At 44.9% G+C, this 20,879-nt stretch overlaps 1 protein-coding gene across 1 annotated transcript in view; it reads left to right on the forward strand.

Annotated features, from left to right (window-relative positions):
* The first annotated feature begins 14,650 nt into the window (after window positions 1–14,650).
* CCDC102A (coiled-coil domain containing 102A) overlaps window positions 14,651–20,879 on the forward strand; it is a 24,578-nt gene continuing 18,349 nt past the window's right edge. Inside the window, exons 1-2 of the mRNA XM_069966444.1 lie at window positions 14,651–14,710; window positions 19,204–20,008. Coding sequence (XP_069822545.1) covers window positions 19,463–20,008 — 546 coding nt within the window. The 5' untranslated portion in view covers window positions 14,651–14,710; window positions 19,204–19,462. The remainder of the gene's footprint in view (window positions 14,711–19,203; window positions 20,009–20,879) is intronic.

Here is a 20,879-nt window from a genome sequence, read left to right on the forward strand (position 1 = left end):
TATATATATATAAATATACATTTATTTATATATATATTTTAACAGTATATTTAATTGCAAAATGAAGGAATCGTTTAAATTAAATTATTGAACAATGAAAGAGACTTTATTACAACGAAAATGTGTTTTATTAATTCAATATATTAACCATGAGAGGCATCGGCATACTGCAGAGGATCGCAAACCCCGGTAATAGCAATTCATGTAAACTGTTTCCCTGCTTTCCCAGAGGTGTTTGCATCACTTTCTTAAGATTTTATTTGTTATTTTTAGTTGAACCAGATTTCCAAGTAAATGACCGTATGTTTTCAGCCGCATGTCTATTTTTTTCCCACGGCCGTAGTTTCAGCCGCACATTTCCAGCCGCATAAAAAATACAGCCGCACACATACAGAGTGTGAACATAGCCTAAACAGATAAATGACACCAAGAACTGGCTCTCAACAAGTCACTAACCAGAAAGGAAGAGAAAAGCTGTGGCGGAGGGCCGCCTAAGCTGTGAGCGTGATTAAACATTACAAACTCAGCACTTCCTCCATGGTCAGAGACGGAGGGCATAGATGCAGGCAATAGAGAACTGTACTGGAGGATCAGGTATATTTACCCAGAGCCCCTACAGTCATTCTAGAGATCCAAGTGTATATTCCAGGGGCCACTGCAGTTATAGGATTACTATTGTGGACAGCCAGGTGTTTGTAGGGACACTCCAGCCATGGATGATTGTACTGGAGAGGCAACTGTGTATAGCTGGGATCACTGCAGGCCAAGGAGATAACTGTTCTGGAGGGCACAGTGTATGCGGCAGGGTCACTGCAAGCCAAAGATAACCGTCCTCTATGTACAAGTGGTCACTGAAGCCATAACCATCCTGTATGTGTAAAGGGTTGTTGCACCCATAACCATTCTGTATGTGTGGTGTCCCACCATGGGTGTTGCTACTTTATACACCCCTCGCAAAGGCCTGTACTTAAAGACAAGTGATAATGAAGTCATGTATAAGTTTTGCCACTAGATGTCAGTAGTATGTGTATTCATGCATGTATATTGCACAGCTGTAGTGAACAAAGGGTTACTGTTCATTTATGATCTGCACACCAATGGGAGCTATTCTTCCCTTTCACCTATCTCTATCCTCTTCTCTCTTTGCACTCTCTTCTCCACCACTCACAGAGGTTGTTACATGCCCTGTAGGAAGTTGTTGTGGAAGAGGAAGTGTAGGCTCACACTAAGGGAGTTCTTTGGATTTCGTAGAGGCAAGACACACAGACCAGAGTCTCCTGCAGAGTTTAGCCAGGAGCCTGGCTCTGCCAGCTTCCCCCTCCAGGACAGACCAGCTGTAGTGTACAGACGCTCATGGAAGACACAGAGACTCTTTTCTTTAAAGCAAAACTTATTCTTACCATGCAGTGCTAAACCACTAAAGAAAGGACAAGTCAATGATCACCCCCAACCCACACCGTAAACATCTCTAAAGGTGCAGGACAGTATCCTATAAGCAGAGTAACTGATCTGGATAGAGCACAGTTGCTACAAGCCTACGTACTCTATCTCGCAATGCAGGTGACACCGGGGCACCCTCAGACACTTCACTCAACCCAGGTAACTAGGACTGTGGCTTGTTTCACCTTGTTAGGATGGGTCCCCCGACACTGCAGGGCAAAAGGTGGTGTAGCGACAAAGGTCGAAACACGGGCACAAGTATTTCTCTCTCAAGTATTCTTCTACTTCTAAAGTCCCGGCAGAGCACAGTACTACTTTCTGTTGGGACTCTCAAGACAAACTCCTCTCCACTACTCTGAACTTTCAAGACAAACTCCTCCCCACTTCTCTGAACTCACTCTACCTTCTCAGCACACAACCAAGTCAGCACTGCTATTCTACCTCTACAGTTCTCAGTGCAGATCTAGTCTAGTCAAGTCCAAGGTCTATTGTCTGCTTGTATGCTAAAGTATTCCTGCAGTAAAGAAAAGTTTATTTATTCTATTCAGTGGTTATTGCACAAGCACCTACACAGCCGTTACACTGTCCTTGGGTCATCGCCCCTTTTCTGTGGGTGGCGGTACCGACAGATCGGGTGGGTCATAACTCCCCTCCGGACCACCGTGATAAGCTTCCAAGGGACCCATCACAACCTGGCAGGTCACCGACCATTTGGGAAAGGGTATAGCCAGCCTCAAAAAACAAAAAGCAGGTGTGCCTCCATACTTGTGTGCTGAGTCAGCACCTGCGTCACCGAAACATACCATCTGGCCAAGCTATATCCCACTGACCAACCACCAGAGAAGTGTCGTCACCCAGAACAACTCCACAGGTGACCGGTCGAGCACACACCACAGCATGTATAAGTGGTCACTGTAGCAAACAGATGACTGTCCTGTATGTATAATAAGTTAATGTAGCCAACAGATAAATTCCCTGTATGTATAATGGGTCACTATAGCAAAAAAATGACTGTCCTGTATGTTTCAGGGGTCAGGGGTTGCTACAATCAAGAGATAACCGTCCTATATGTATAAGGAATTAACCTCCAAAGAGAAAGCATATGTCATAAAAACTACAACTTGCACACCACTCATACAATATGATAATAATTCTTTTTTCATATGGCGCTAACTTATTCCTTAATGCTGAAAACTCAAATATGTCCCTGTACCCCCCCCCCGTATGTTTTGGATGCGGGAGGAAACCAATGCATGCACAGAGAGCACAAACTCCTTGCAGATGTTGTCCTTGGCGCTAACCACTGAGCTACTGTTAGTTTTGCAAAATACAGACGGTACATACAAAAAAAAACACTTAAAAACAACTACACAAGGGCTGTACTGGATAAGCCTATGGACTGTCAACTGCTCTATAGTAGATATCATCACTCTATATAATCTAAGATATAATATTGTACTATACCCAATAATTGAACATCCAAAGTGAACAAACCACATATATATTTATAAATATAAATTGCACTACAAAAAATATCCAAATGTGAAAAAAACAACAAAACACAGTAATCACTGAACTCAAGGAGATCAGTGAAAAAATTCCAATGAAGTACTCAATCAAGAGTCTCCACTGATGCCCCCAAAAATGTAAATATGCAAAACAAGAGTCAGTGGAGTCATGGTTGCGAGTCTCAAAACACAGGATAGCCAGACATTTCTAGCTTGTTGCCATGAGATGCCTCCATGATGGGGAGAGCACCACACCACCCTGATAGATAGCCCCTTAAGTCCCACTCGGTTGAGAGTATTGGAACATAAATAGGGAAACAACAGGATGGCCCCTTTTTGTCAACGTCTAACTCAAGGTGCGAGTATTGCGATCATGACAAGGGCTTGCCAAGGAAGGCATCCATCCAGACAGCCGTTTCGGGGTATTTGCCCCTCGTCAGTGTGGAGAAGGATTCTGGCTGGTTGGGGCAATGAAAAATCAACCAACAAAACACAGCACTGTGACTCTTGTTTAAGAACTTTATTGGAATTTTTTCACTGATCTCCTTGAGTTCAGTGATTACTGTGTTTTGTTGGTTGATTTGTCATTGCCCCAACCAGACAGAATCCTGCTCCACACTGACGAGGGAAAAATACCCCAAAACAGCTGTCTGTGGATGGATGCCTGCCTTGGCAAGCCCTTGTCATGATCGCAATACTCGCACCTTGAGTTAGACGTTGACAAAAAGGGGCCATCCTGTTGTTTCCCTATTTATGTTCCAATACTCTCAACCGAGTGGGACTTAAGGGGCTATCTATCAGGGTGGTGTGGTGCCCTCCCCATCATGGAGGCACCCCGTGGCAACAGGCTAGCCCGTGTTTTGAGACTCGCAACCGAGGCTCCACGGACTCTTGTTTTGCAAATATGAAAAAAGACAGAGGACAAAGGCAAAAGTATCATCAATGTTTTTATGGAATGATGTGGAGTTGAGCTCCACTGAAGCCATGCATTACGTCGGACAACACTGATGGTTTGTCAGTGTTGTCTCATGTAACGCATGACCTTAAATCTACATTGTTCTATACAAACATTAGGTGATACAATAGGTTTTTTTCTTGGAAAACCTCTTAAATTTTATTTATGTGAGTGAATATCAGTTGATGAACCGGATTAGACAGTCAGGGGGTGTGAATATTTTATATCGAGGCATGCGTATACCTTAAACATACCCTCTGACTGTTTAATCACACTCTTCACCTGATATTCATTGCCATTATAAGGTTTACGTCCATCTGACTGAATTGTCAGTCAAGCTATAAACCTATATATCTCAGGAATGGGAAGACATATCAAGAAAATGTGTTATCAGGGCGCCCTAAACTAAGGGAATCTATCAGCTGTAATTCACATTCCAAACTGCTGACACTGTTAGATAGCAGTTAGGTCAAAAAGACACATAGGGGGAAATCTATTAAACATGGTGTAAAATGAAACTGGCTCAGTTGCCCCTAGCAACCAATCAGATTCCACCTTTGATTTTCCAAAGAGTCTGTGAGTAATGATGTAATGGCCCAGTCCGGTATATATTGTCAGGCGTCTGGAGGTATATTGTTGCCATTGGCAACCCTGGACTGTCTGTATTGGGGCCTATGTGTTTGTGTCTTTTCCTGGCCTCTCTTGTGCTAATGTATTAAATGAGCATTGTTTTCTGTCATGTTTGATTTGCTGTTATGTATTGATCTCTATTGGTACAAGTGTTATTACAGTTTCCATAGCAACCCACTAGGAGAATATTGATTGGTTAATTTATATGTTTGTAAGGCTGGGTTCACACTGAGTTTTTGCAATCCGTTTTTTGAAAAAAAAAAAAAAAAAAACGGATGAAAAATGGATTGCAAAAACAGATGCAGTTGTGTGCATCCGTTTTGATCCGTTTTTCCATTGACTTCCATTATAAAAAAAGAGGATCAAAAGGATCCGTTTTTTTTGACGGACACAAAAACGTTGCTGACACTATTTTTTTTGTCCGTTAAAAAAACCGGATCCGTTAAACGGATTGCAAAAACGCAGTGTGAACCCAGCCTAAACAAGTGTTGAGCTTGATCAGTGCTCCTGACCTGCAACCCATCAGACTCTAGTGACTGGTCAGGGGAAAGCTGGCTCCGCCCACCTTCTACCCAGAGGGCTGTGCGGGTCTTGACAGTTTACAGTTGGTAGTCTGGCTTGGCCAGAGTCACATCTAACCTCCCTGCATCACCTCAGTAATCCTGTCAGGCTTGAGGTTCAGTCTCCTAACCTGTTTCCAGGCAGCTATAAGGATTAATACGTGTCCTCAAAGTCTCAGCAGGACATTCTCTGTATATATTAGTGCCTGCTGTCAGATTGGTGAAGTGTTAGAGGGTCACCCATTCTCCGCTCATATCTTTCTGGCTCTCAAGTCAGTGTGTTCATGCATCTTCAAGTCAGTAACTTTAAGTATCTATCCACACGTACCTTATAAAGGCGGTAAACCGTAAAGTCCCTGGAACAGGTCTGTCTACTGTATTCTTGTTTCTTGTAATCCTATCTATCTACAAAGTACAAGTTATAGTAACCAAGGTAACACCCCCCCCCCCCCCCCCCCCCCCGAAGCTAAGGACTCTGATCAAGCCAACATATATTCATCATCAGATGCCCCTGTATTGGATTGTACATAGTTATTATTCAAGTAAAGTTTCCATATACTCGCACCACTACTGTGTAAAGACTTTTATTAAAGATATTCCCCTGTGTATATGCTGACAGGAAGGTTACAGAAGGTGAGCCCTAAGGTTGCACTACACGACCCAGCAACAACCCCTCAGTATATTACAGTACACCGCAATGAAAAGTGGAATCTGTTTGATCGCTAGGGGCAACTGGGCCAGTTTCACTTAACACCATGTTTGATAAATCTCCCCCATAGTACCTTTTTTCATATCCAACTGGGTTTCTAGGATGTAGGTAAATGACTTTATTCTCCGGTATAAAGAGTGGAAAATGCTTTTCCAAGCCCCTGATCTGCTGTAGACTGGAATGCCCCCCCCCCCCATCCAGCTTGACTTAAAGGGGTTATCCAGTGCTACAAGAACATGGCCCCTTTCCCCCCACTCTTGTCTCCAGGTCAGGTGTGGTTTGCAATTAAGCTCCATTTACGTCAATGGAGCAGAGTTTCAAACCACACCCAATCTGGAGACAAGAGAAGGAAAAAGTGGCCATGTTTTTGTAGCACTCAATAACCCGTTTTGGGCTGGGTTCACACTACGTATATTTCAGTCAGTATTGTGGTCCTCATATTGCAACCAAAACCAGGAGTGGATTAAAAACACAGAAAGGATCTGTTCACACAATGTTGAAGTTGAGTGGATGGCCGCCATTTAATGGCAAATATTTGCTGTTATTTTTGAACAACGGCTGTTATATTGAAATAATGGCAGTTATTTACTGTTATATGGCGGCCATCCACTCAATTTCAACATTGTGTGAACAGATCCTTTCTGTATTTTTAATCCACTCCTGGTTTTGGTTGCAATATGAGGACCACAATACTGACTGAAATTTACGTAGTGTGAACCCAGCCTAAACCTAGAGGCTGAGTCTCAAGAAGGTTTAGGTATGGGAGGGGAAGTAAGGACGTGTTACAGCCTGCAACAGGTCAGGAGTTTGGAAAAGAAAGTCAATTTACTCTTTTTACTATAGAATAAAAGCATTTTTCTACATTTTTGAAACACAGCTTTGTCTGCTAGCCCAAACGTCTATCCATCAGCGTCTCACAGATCTCTTTAATGGTGGGATGGTGCCTTTTGAAGGCTCTTTTACATGGGCCGGTTATCGGTTAAATAAGCTTTTTTAGGGAGTCACATTCCCAATGTAAAGGAGGCCAGCGATCAGTCAATGAACAAGTGAACTCCTCCCTACCCTCTTCACTGTTAGGAATGCCCCTAGAAGGATTTCTCATTTCTCTGAACACTGCAAATGTGCCGGATTGTTAAGACCCATGTGCAGTGTTTAGACAAGTGTGGGTACAGAGCCGCTTTAAAGGGCTGCTTGAACAATCGAGTCATCACTCTGGCCTGGCTGCTTGACTGACTTAGCTTTGAAAAGGCTTTGTAAATGAGCAATGATCATAGAGATCGGGGGTGGTTACCAGCACCTAATCAGTCCATGTAAAGACCATTATCCAGAAAAAGAATGTTTCCTGGGTGCTTCTTCTCAAAAGAGAAGACTGAATCTACCTAATCTCTCCCTCCTGGTCATTCTAGAATTCACCGCTACTAGGTGACTTAGTAGAGCAGGTGGGTGTTCCTAAAATCATCCATGGAACACCCAGGGTCGTATTAACATCTGCTGCTGCCCTAGGCACTAAACCTGAAGACACCCCACCTTGGGGAGTGTGGGGGAGAGTGGTTTCGGCCACATGCATTTCTCTACATGTAGAAACATTGTGTGAATCACGTTTTTCATGGTTTTTAACTGCTTAAAACATAAACAAATTTCCATCTGCATATTGTCTAAAGGAATTCTCACCACAGGATTGGTAGATTGGTGGGTAATAGCTCCAGGCTTCACATTTACCACCGCCACAGCAGATGTGAACAATACCACCATACTGTGACTGGATAACACCACAATACCAGACCTGACCAATACCACCATACTGTTACTGGATAACATAGCCACACCAGATGTGACCAATACCACCATACTATGACTGGATAACACCGCCATACCAGACCTGACAAATACCAACATACTGTGACTGGATAGCGGCTGTATTCGGACGATGATCGTCCTGTGGAATAGAAGGCAACGATCAGCCGACATCGTTCATGTCGGCTGATTGTTGAAGTCGTTTGTCTTTCAACATGTTGAAAGACAAACAACTTATATAGCAGCAATCTGCTGCCGCAACGCCGTGGAATAGGAGCAGCGGCAGCAGACCGTATCCTATGGGCTGCCCGGATGATCAGCGGTCACCCCCTCGCTGCTCCCCCCGGCCCTCCCTGGACTCTCACCCACTGGCCGCAGCCACGTGGAATAGCGGCAGCAGCGAGCGGGGAACGAGAAGCAAACGAATGCTGACAGAGCTCATTTGCTCCTCAATGTCGGCCCGTGGAATAGGGCCTTAACACCGCCACAACAGACCTGAACAATTCCACCATACAAACACACACCCCCTTCGAAAAGACACCAGATCTACTGGCAAATCTGGAGGTGGGAGACTTAAAAAATAAAAACAAAAAAGTTGTTTCCTTCCCCCTGCTTCCTGGTGCTACCCCCCCGCAAGGTGCTGCCCTAGGCACCGGACCACAGGTTCCTAGTGGTAAATATGGCCCTGGGAACACTGGACTTATCTTTAATGTTATGGATTAGGGAGGGAGATTCCTCTAAAATTACCTTTCCTAGACATTGCTGACATAACTCCTTAGTGTATTTGTTCAGCAAATTCTTCTTACATATATGACATTCCTTGTTCTTATTCTTATGCGTGGCTTCTCTAGATTCCTATAACAAAAATATGAGAGTATAAGCAAGGATCACTAGACAAATCCATCCCCCCCCCATATAGACATTATTGCCATTATAAAGCAGATCTGGGTGATCTGTGTACTAAAGATTTTCTGCCTCTTTCTGCATTGTTGCAAGGAGAGCAATGAAAGGGAATATTCTATGAAGATGCAGATGCCAGTGCAACTCTATGTTGCCCCTTTATTCCGGAAGAAGTGTGCTAACATGCTAATGCCATGTATGTATACTGCACAATCACAGCAACAGGTCACAGGGTCTGCATTACACCAGGAGAACAAAAACTATTCTGCCTAAGCGCTGATGACGCTTACACTCTGGCTCCTTTTGAAGTGTCGGTATTGCTCTATTCCAGGGCATAGAACATTTAGTGCTGAGCTCTGTATTTGAGAGGCTCTGTGGCATGGTAGGGGGGCACTGGAAGAGGTACTTGTTGTCTTTGGGTGGGGCAAATGTTAACCATGAGTAACATCAGAAAAAGCTCAGTGATATTTCATAATAATTCGTCTTTCTACCATCACATAAGAAAAGCTCCAAACTACTCTCCAATCGTACCTCTCCACCTGCACACTGGGCCCAATCTTATCCTATCTTAGGGTATGTGCACACTGAGGAAATCTGACAGAAAATCCATTGTGGAATTCGCAGATCGTGGACTGCGGCGGACGCACACATCTCCGTCCGTGTCATAGACTCCATTCTATGCATGCGTGGATTCCTTCATCTGTCCAAAGAATGAACACTTTGGGGGAGATTTATCAAAGGGTGTAAAATTTAGACTGGTGCAAACTGCCCACAGCAACCAATCACTGCTCAGCTTCCAGCTCCGGTTAAAGGAAAGAGGAGCTGTGATTGGCTGCTGTCGCCAGTTTGCACCAGTCTAAATTTTACACCCTTTGATAAATCTCCCCCTTTGTGTCTATGACATGGGTGGAGAAGCGCACGCTCACTGCAGTCTTTGAGCGGCGTATTCCGTGACAGATTTTCCGTCAAATTTACACAGTGTGCACATACCCGTATCCCCAACCTTACCACTGGCTTGTCCCAGCACTAACTTATTACTTTTAATTATCACTAACCACTGGTATCTTTCCTTCTTCATATAAACACCAAACCATCACACCCATGCTCAAAAAGCCAGCCAGCCATCCTTATTGTCCAGCTACAGATCCAATTAATTTCTTCCCTTTGTCAAAACACCATGAACAAAATGTCTACCTTGAACTGCTCCTACTTTTCATCCAACCCACTTCTTTGACCACCAGCAATCTGGCTTCCGCCCCACCATTCAACTGAAATTGCCCAAACAAAAGAAAATTATCTGTTGCAAAAGGCTTATACCAATACTCTGTGTCCTTGTTAATCTATATTCCCTCCTCTTCCAAACTTGACCCTCTCCTGGACCTCACCATACCTCTCCCACTTGCACAGCACCTCCTCACCTCGCCATCTCACTGTTGCTTCTCCTAAAGGCTCTTTCCTAGGGCTTCTGCTCTTCTTCATCCTATGTTTGGGCTGGGACAGATCATAGAATCCAATTGCTTCAAGTACCACTTCTATGATGATGACACTCCATTATTTGGGGCCACCCTTGAGTGTGCTCATTCAAACTGCACATCAATGCCAATCGCCTGCCACCGCCACCTAAAAACATTTCCAGAAGCCGCTCTTTCCTTAACTCTGAAGGCCTCTTTGGCCTTCTATCTAACACTCTTGCTCCCCTCTAATCCATTCTCAACTCTGCTTCCCAACTAATTCACCTCTCCCCTCTGCCAATTCCTTCTCTGGATACCCATTGCCCAGTAAATTCAGCTTAAATTGCTAACCACGACTTACATGGCTATCAACAACCTCTCTTCCCCTTTACATTTCTGACCTGATCTTCCAATATTGCCCCTTGCACAATGTCCGATTCTCACAAGACGTCCGTCAGCCCTTGTCATCTCCTCACACAGACAATGTCAAGATTTCTTCTGGGCTTCCCCCATACTCTGAAACTCACAACCCGACACATCTGGCTCTCACCCACCATCACAAAACCTATCTCTTCAGAAAAGGCTACAACCTACAACAACCCTACTGGCATCTCATGGCAATATGACTAGCTGCCCTTCACCCACTGTCTCCCTCTTACACGGAACGATTATTGGCCGTATTCGGACGATAATTGTCTCATGTAGTAGAAGACAACGATCAGCCGACATGCACTGTTGAAAGATCAATGATAGCAATAGAATTTACTAGCAATTTCCCAGGCAGCCCCCCCTGCTCTTACCCTCTCACTGCCAACATGTGTAATAGCGCCTGCAGCGAGCGCGGAACGAGGAGCAAGCGAGCGATGACCTGGCAGGTTAGCACTCGTTTGCTCCTCTCAATCGCCCCATGTAATAGGGGCTTAAGGGTCCTCTCTCCCTATGTACCAGTCTGCCATTTAATTGATTAATTTTGTTTTCTTAAGCTTCTGTTACATTCTGTATGTTAACCCCTTATCATATGTACAGTGCTCTAGAATCAGGTTTTAACGTAAAACTAATTTTAATGATTTTTTGAGATGTTTTCCCATTTTTCTATCTATAATAAAGGGAATAAGGGGAAACTAAACAACACCTTAGACGTCTCTAACCTGCCGTTATGTTGTGCCATGGGTTGCTGAGGATGAAGGTAATTTTTTACCTTGATCCTCAGCGCAGTGTTCGGTAGATTTTTACTTTAGTTCATGTCTACATTTAGTTATATCTTATTTCTTTCATTGTAATGTTATTTGTTATTATTGCATTTTTTTTTAAATAAATAAAAGAACTGTAGGATGTAACTGGGCATCTGTAAACTAGGTAAACTAAGTTCAGGTCTGGAGCCTGTATGCTCTAACTCAGGATCACAACATTGTATATAATATGGGTGCACAGTTGGGCATATTTACTATTCTAAATGTGCCACAATACGTCACCATTTGCAGGACAAAACTGGCATACATTTTTTGTGCCACATTAATTATGGGTTTTAGATACTATTAGTGCCTCGCGTAACAAGAGGGATAATAATATAGGATGCGTGACTTGCTGAAATGGGGTGTGTTTTCATATGCAGCAAAAGTGAGCCATTGTGATAAGTTTAGGGCATCTTAAGAATGCCAAGGTCAACTCTGCCCTGTTGACTCCACCAGCAGAACAATGAATACAGCTCTGGAAAATCGTACAGGATGTAATGATCAGAAGATAAGTAATGTTACATATGTATAGAGTTTCTCACCATCAGAATAGTCGGTGTAGCTCTTGAGTATAAAAACACAGGCTGTGACTCAGGATCAGTCATTCATATTTGACATTTATAAATCCACACTGTATTGAAACTCTTGGTCTGGTACCCCCTTCCCTTTACAAGAAGCCAACCTATGCCACTTTAATGACCTGGTTTACAGAATTGTCCCTCCATAATTGGGACTATTGGTGAACATGGTAACATGGTATATGTCCTCGGTGGCTCCACCAGCAGAATAGTGAGTGCAGCTCCAAAGTATAAATCAGGCTGATAGAAGGTAAGAAGTAAAACATACATACATGCATACCTACAAGCACTTCTCTTGCCTTTATGTATTAGGAGGTAGGTAGGTGAGCTGCTGTCAAACTCCTCTGGTAATGCTTTATCTCCAGCAAAGCAAAAGCATCAGACAGTTGAAATTCAACACAACTGATCCTTCTCGGGAGCCTCCATACAAATAGAACATTCAGATATTTGCGCAGAAATCCCACAGGCCAGCCAATACATAGATAATGTGCGTAACTGCACCAACAAAATATAGTGAGGCTCTGGAGTCTGTATAGTATAAGCAGCGTATGTAGACAGGGCTGTGTGTGGAATGATATCTGTCTATAAATAGGGGACTGACGTGTACAAGGTGGTTATAGGGTTTACAGGCCTGGGGAGATATGATCTCTCATATGGATGAGTGGCAGCTGGTACTTCATGTTCTTCAGAAGTTTCCTTGCTGCACCATCCTGAAGCCAGGAATAGACATTCAGAAAGTGAATAAAGTGATAATGCAGATTATTTCCAGTGATTTTTATTATGTAAGAAACCAACCAAAAAAGTTGAATCAATAAATAGAGTTACAGCACCCCCTACTGCTCTATGGCCACCATGCAGGAGCGTGATACCCAGAGGAGAGTGAGGCACAGAGGAGCAGCCTTACAGCTGAAGGATCAGTGGCTACTTTGGGTTCGTGAAGGGCAGTCATGGACCAGAAAGCTGGGCACTGAGCATGTACTGGTCACTGCAGCGACTTTAATGGAGTTTTGCTTGATGCATCTGTTAAACATATCCCATTATAACCTAATGGTAATGGACGCTGCTGTTAGTCTGGGATCCTTTTTTTAACGGACACAAAAAGGAGGTTGACTACGTTTTTGTGTATGTTAAAAAAAAAAAAACACAAATCCGTTTTGATCCTTTTTTTATTATGGAAGTCAATGGAAAAATGGATCTAAATGGATGCACACAAATGCATCCCTTTTCTTGCAAAAAACAGATTGCAAAAACGTAGAGTAAATCCAGCCTTACACTTAACTCATAGAGATGATCGAAGCTCAAGCACGCTCAGGTTTGTCGGAAACCCAAACACTCTGTGTTTGATTACCGGTGGCTGAAAAGTTGAATTCTAAGGCTGCCTGGAAAACTGCCATAGGCTGTATCCATGTTTCACAGGACTCTCTGGGGTTCCATCCAGCCACTGCTAATCAAACGCAGATCAGTCAGGTTCCAAAAAGACCCGAGTGTGCCCCAGCTTCCATCATCTCTACTTAAAGGGGACCTGTCACCTCCCGTGCCAGGGGTGAAGGCCGCCCGACCCCCCACTAGAGCCCCGGATACTTACCCTATCTCAACAAGTCTCGCTCCTGGAGCCAGTCCCGGGATGGACATATCCTTGTTGGAAGCCCGACGTGCGCCCTTCAGAGATGAGTTCGATGCTCATGGAGAATGACGGCTCCTTCTATCTATGCAGCGTGCGCGCCGGGCTTCCGACAAGGATATCTCCGTCCCAGGACCGGCTCCAGGAGCAAGACTTGGCCAGATGGGATAAGTATCCAGGGCTCTAGTGGGGGGTCGGGCGGCCTTCACCCCGGCACGGGGGGATGACAGGTTCACTTTAGCATATTACACTCCTTGACAAAAAAACTAAACCAAAACATGCCCCTAGAAGTTATGTGAACATAATGATGTGTATATTACAATATTAAAGTGAAATGATAAGTTTATTGCGGAAAACTGAACAGTTTGCAGGACAAACTTGCTATACATGCTTTGCAACGCATTTATTAAGGATTTTAAATACTTTTCAAGCCTTATTTGACAAGAGGGTCCTGGGTTAGAATAAGAGCATGACTTACTGAAGGGGTGTGAGACTTGCTATGTAACACTGTGCATCAACCCTGCAGCAAAGGCGCCCCCCTGTAATAGGTGTTATTCTGGCAGGGCCATTGCTGGGAAGACCCTTGCTGTGTATGCGGAGCATTATATGCTAGTAGGAAGCCATGAGAGACACCCCATGTGGCTGCAGGATGTCCTGTACATATCCCCCATATCACTACTAGGGGTGACTCCAGCAGGTGAGGCAATCTGTTGCTGCACAATGATAGCAGGAATACAGCACTCACCATCAGGCCTCCATACCTGAACCCAATCTTCTGTGGATCCCAACCACAACCTGAATTCATTGCCAGAAGAGGACAGGGTTCTAGTCAGTCCAGGTTTCTCTATCATGCAGGGCTCTAGGCTTCATGGTGCCCTGTGCAAAAATAAGGCTGGCATATAGAGTTTACAGTAATCCAACATGATGGATGCCAGACATTAGTGATGGGGTCACTGGTGGACCTGAACCTACAACGTCATAAAGTGGACCTAGAACCCTAGACCTCTGGGTCTGCACCCCAAAACCTCTAACATCCACAAAAATAATCTAAGAGACCCGAACCCAAGAGAATAGACACAAACTCCGGCAAGATGCAGAACTCCGGGACCTGCAGGATGAGCCCCCCCGGAGCTTCCGGAGCCCACAGCATCAGTGATCAGGGACACCGGAGCTCAAGCCCTAGAGACAGCACACCGGGGCCAGCAGACTGACGGGACGGAGCACGGGCGGAGAGCGGAGGGGGCGGGAAGGAAGCGGCTCAGGGCCGGGCGGGGCCTCCTGCACTCACGGGAAGTTGGGAAGTTCTCTGCAGCTCTCGGGATCCGGCACCAGGTCAGTACAGCTGGGCTACCGGGGGCAAGAGTGACCCGGGGACACATACACTATACCATATATACTAATACTGTATACACTATATACCATCTATATCCCAGTATATTACCCCCCGACTGCACCCCCAATACTATATACACTATACTCCATTATACTGCACCCCTAATACTATATACACTATACTCCATTATACTACCCCCCCCACTGTAAAAACTACACCCCAATACTATATACACTATACTCCATTATACTGCACCACCAATACTATATACACTATACTCCATTATACTGCACCACCAATACTATATACACTATACTCCATTATACTACCCCCCCACTGTACATACTGCACCCTAATACTATATACACTATACTTCATTATACTACCCCCGACTGTACAAACTGCACCCCAATACTATATACACTATACTCCATTATACTGCACCCCCAATACTATATACACTATACTCCATTATACTTCCCCCCGACTGTACATACTGCACCCCCAATACTATAAACACTATTCTCCATTATACTACCCCCTGACTGTACATACTGCTCCTATAATCCTATATACACTATACTCCATTATACTGCACCCCAATACTATATACACTATACTCCATTATACTTCCCCCCCGACTGTACATACTGCCCCCCACTAGTGTACATACTGCACCCCCAATACTATATACACTATACTCCATTATACTACCCCCCAACTGAACACACTGCACCCCACTACTTAATACACTATACCCCTCCGACTGCACATACTGCCCCCCTCCCAAAACTATATACACTATATTCAAGTATTCTACCTCCTGACTGCACTTCACTGCTATATACATTACCCCCCCCCCCCCCGACTGCACATACTGCACCACAATACTATATACACTATACTCCATTATACTACCCCCTGACTGCACCTCACTACTATACACTCTACTCCAGTATACTATCCCCTGACTGCACCCCAATACTATACATTGTATTACAGTATACTATCCCCTGACTGTACACACTGTACCCCAATACTATACACTGTACTCCAGTATACTATCCCTGACTGCAACCCAATACTATACATTGTATTACAGTATACTATCCCCTGACTGTACACACTGTACCCCAATACTATACACTGTATTACAGTATACTATCCCCTGACTGTACCCCAATACTATACACTGTACTCCAGTATACTATCCCTGACTGCACCCCAATACTATACATTGTATTACAGTATACTACCCCCAAACTGCATCTCACTACTATACACTATACTCCAGTATAATACCCTCGACTGTACACACAGCACCCAAATACTATACTCCAGTATACTACCCCTTGATGGCACACAATGCACCCCAATACTATGTACACTATACTCCCGTATACTACCCCCCCCCCCCGACTGTACACACTGCACCCAAATACTATGTACTCAATACTCCAGTATACTACCCCCCCGACTGTACACCCTGCATCCCAATTTTATATACAGTATACTCGAGGTTAGTACTCCCGAATGTACACACTGCACCCCAATACTATATACACTACACTCTGGTATACTACCCCCAATTGTATACATTGCACCATAATACTATATGCTATACTCCAGGACACTACCCCCAATTGTACACACTATACCCCAATAATATGTACTATATTCCAGTATACTACTCCCCACCTGTACACACTGAATCTCAATACTATATACTATACTCCAGTATACTACCCCACAACTGTACACACTGAACCTCAATACTATATACTATACTCCAGTATACTACTCCGCACCTGTACACACTAAACCTCAATACTAAATACAGTATACTACCTACCGACTGTAAGTGCTGCACCCCAATTCTATACTCCAATAATATATACAGTACAATGTACAACTCCCCTGTGTGTACACACTGTACCTCAATACTATATACACTATACTCCAGTATACTTCCCAGGACTGTACACACTGCACCCAATATTATATATGTTGCACTGTATACTGCCCATGGATTGTGTATACATTGCAGTCCAAATTCTAACCTGCATTGTACAAGTAGCACTCCAGTATTATACACTGCACCATTGTATATTACACCCAAATATTATATACACACCCCCCTGTATATTGCACTTAATTATATATGCTGTACGCTAGTATTTTATCTGCTGCACCCCTGCTACATATACTGCAGTCTAGTATTATAGATGCAATAACTCATGCAAACTACTTTTTACCAAAGTATACACTACACAACCCCAATATTATATACACTACACCACCCCAATATTATATACACTATACCGCCCCAATATTTTATACACTATACAGCTAGACATTCTTTACATTGTACTCCCCTTTTGTACACGCAATAGCCCCTCAACTATACATAGACTGTTGTCCCATATTACATATATACTATAGCCCTGTGTTGTCTTGTCACAGTGTGTATGACATATAGCAACTGTAGCCAAACCACAAAAGAGACTGGAATTTTGAGCAGATGTGTTTCTTTTTATTTGTATTGAACGTGGTGACGTCCTTGTATGTTCCCGCTATGGCGCTGCCAGTCCCTATGCGCCAGGCAGATGTTTCTTATTAGGTGTAACTCCCTGCATATATAAATCTCATAGTGGGGAGAGGAGTGCCACTATGAGAACAGTCCCTTCTTCCTGACACTTTCCTACGTGTTACTCTCTCCCAAACACTGCTTACCTTTGTGCCACGCTGTTCCAGACACGGCTTCCCTCTGTGCCGCTATCTCCTGGGCATAGCTTCCCTTTGTGCCTCTATCTCTTGGGCATGACTTCCCTTTGTGCCGCCATCTCCTGGAAATGGCTTCATTTTGTGCCGCTTTCTTGGACACAGCTTCTCTTTGTGCCACTTTCTCTCAGACACTGCTTCTCTTTGTGCCACACTCTCCTGGCCACGGCTTCTGTTTTAGTTTCTAGATTTTCCTTTGTGCTGCTTGCTATTCCAGACACCAGGCTTCCTTTCATGTCATCCTCACTTCCGGACACCAGGCTTCTTCTCTATGCTGCTCTCTATTCCAGACACCAGGCTTCTCTCTGTGCTGCTCTCTATTTCAGACACCAGGCTTCTTCTCTATGCTGCTTTCTATTCCAGACACCAGGCTTCTTTCTGTGCTGCTCTCTATTTCAGACACCAGACTTCTCTCTGTGCTGCTCTCTATTCCAGACACCGGGCTTCCCTCTGTGCTGCTCTCTATTCCAAACACTAGGCTTCCCTCTGTGCTGCTCTTTATTCCAGACACCAGGCTTCCCTCTGTGCTGCTATTTCAGACACCAGGCTTCCCTCTGTGCTGCTCTCTATTCCAGACACCAAGCTTCCCTCTGTGCTGCTCTCTATTCCAGACACCAGGCTTCCCTCTGTGCTGCTATTTCAGACACCAGGCTTCCCTCTGTGCTGCTCTCTATTCCAGACACCAAGCTTCCCTCTGTGCAGCTCTTTTTTCCAGACACCAGGCTTCCCTCTGTGCAGCTCTCTATTCCAGACACCAGGCTTCCCTCTGTGCTGCTCTCTTTTCCAGACACCAGGCTTCCCTCTGTACAGCTCTCTATTCCAGACACCAGGCTTCCCTCTGTACAGCTCTCTATTCCAGACACCAGGCTTTCCTCTGCGCTGCTCTCTTTTCCAGACACCAGGCTTCCCACTGTGCTGCTATTTCAGACAACAGGCTTCCATCGGTGCTACTCTCTATTCTAGACACCAGGCTTCCCTCTGTGCTGCTCTCTATTCCAGACACCAGGCTTCCCTCTGTGCAGCTCTCTATTCCAGACACCAGGCTTCCCTCTGTGCTGCTATTTCAGACACCAGGCTTCCCTCTGTGCTGCTCTCTATTCCAGACACCAAGCTTCCCTCTGTGCAGCTCTCTTTTCCAGACACCAGGCTTCCCTTTGTGCTGCTATTTCAGACACCAGGCTTTCCTCTGTGCTGCTCTCTATTCCAGACACCAAGCTTCCCTCTGTGCAGCTCTCTTTTCCAGACACCAGGCTTCCCTCTGTGCAGCTCTCTTTTCCAAGCACCATGGTTCCCTCTGTGCAGCTCTCTATTCCAGACACCAGGCTTCCCTCTGTACAGCTCTCTATTCCAGACACCAGGCTTCCCTCTGTGCAGCTCTCTTTTCCAGACACCAGGCTTCCATCTGTGCTGCTCTCTCTTCCAGACACCAGGCTTCCCTCTGTGCAGCTCTCTATTCCAGACACCAGGCTTCCCTCTGCGCTGCTCTCTTTTCTAGACACCAGGCTCCCCTTCTTAATGCTCTCTCTTCCGAACACTATGCTATGCTCTGAGTTGCCCCCTCTTGGTTCCTGGAATGTCCTTTTGTTCTACACACACTGCTGCTAGCGTTCCATTGGTGGGCTTAGATTATAGCACGCTGTTTCCGTTGTGCTGGATGTTTCTTTCTGGTTGCGTTTTTCTTCTTATAAATGATATTTTCTATTTGTGACAGGTGGGAAAAGAAGCTGTTCCATTCTCCACCCTGGAAGCCGTGAGAGATTCTTCAGGTTACGCTTGTACAAGTGTCAGCACACAGAGGATGTGGGGCTGCTGGTATATTAGACCAGTCCTGGAGTCCATATAGGGTCCTGCCACTGTCTGAGGGGGTTCAGTGTCTCCACTTTTAGGAGCCTGTCCCCCTCAGGCATTTATTATTCTTCACCTCTGGAGACGTTCCTCTTCAGACAATCACATCTGCACCTCCAGACAGTATGAGTCAGAGCAGCGGTCCGAGCCCCCGGCTCGTGGACTCCCCACTGCTTTTACAAAGCTCGGAGCTCCTCTGTAGCTTGGGAAATGCTCAGCCTGAACGCATGCGTCATCCAGACTCTCTTACCCCTTCACCAAAGAGCCTTCCACCATCTCCCATCCTTCAGCCATCTGTTCCTTTGTCTGCCGGAGACTGGGAGAGCCGTGAGGAGCTACGACAGAGAGAACTGGAGGAGGCCAGGGCACGTGCAGCCCAAATGGAGAAGACCATGCGCTGGTGGTCAGACTGCACAGCCAACTGGAGAGAGAAGTGGAGCAAAGTAAGAGCTGAGCGAAACAAGGCCAGGGAAGAAGGAGTGCAGCTCCGCAATCGACTTGAGGTCCTGAGCAAAGAACTAAATGCTCTAAAAAGAGAGCGTCAGGAAGCCATCAGTGAGACAGAGCAACTCCGCAAGGAGGTAGAGAGACTGCATGGCCGTGAGCAAGTTACCACAGAGCAGGAGACTGAGGAGCCAGTGCGGGATGTGGACACTGAGAAACCTGTCAAGGTTAGAACCCGGGGACCTGACAGTGCTGCAAAGTGTGATGGAATATACACACTTTTATATATGTTTCAAGAAAGCTTTCTTTAAAAAAAAAAAAAAAAAGGGGGAAAAACGCACAGAATCCACAGTAAAAAGTGACATTGCAGTTTTTTCAATCCGCACCATAGGGCACCACAGATGTGCAAAATGGGCGGCTAATCTTTTTATTTTTATAGTGACACTGTCACCCCCTTTATGCATTATGACTGCTCTACACAGGTGTAAAGGGTAAATTTAGCAGTTTTCATACCTTATTTTCTATCATGCTTGTTCCAGTAAAAAGTGATCTTTTATCATCTGGGATTGGGATACCTGGGCGGGGCTTCACGGCTGAAGCACCACTTAGCCACCTGCCCTCAGCGGCCATCTGTGTGGGGCCTAGACCTTTAGGCTGGCCCTTCCAATGGCTGCTGAGGGGGCGTGGCCTATGCTGTGATGACGTCACAGGGGGAGGGGTGGCTAAGTGGCAGTTTGGACGTGAACCCCAATCCCAGATGATAAAAGATCACTTTTCACTGGAACAAGCATCATGACGTATGATATAAAATAAGGTATGAAAACTGCTAAATATACCCATTACACCTGTGTAGAGCAGTCATAATGCAAAAAGGGGGTGACAGTGTTACTTAAGATTTTGACTTCCTTATTGCCTTCAACAGGGAAGTGAAAATCTGCAACAAATCCGCAGCAAATCCTTGTGTGAACAAGCCGTAAGGGTAGGGACAAGCATTGAGAATTCATCACACCCAACTCTTCTCTCCACCACATCGTCTGTTGGTGAAGAGCTAGGAAACCCCTTGTACACCTTATATTGTCAGTTGATCCTATCAGTGGC

Source organism: Dendropsophus ebraccatus, chromosome 4 (genome assembly GCF_027789765.1).
Source record: "Dendropsophus ebraccatus isolate aDenEbr1 chromosome 4, aDenEbr1.pat, whole genome shotgun sequence".
NCBI lineage: Eukaryota > Metazoa > Chordata > Amphibia > Anura > Hylidae > Dendropsophus > Dendropsophus ebraccatus.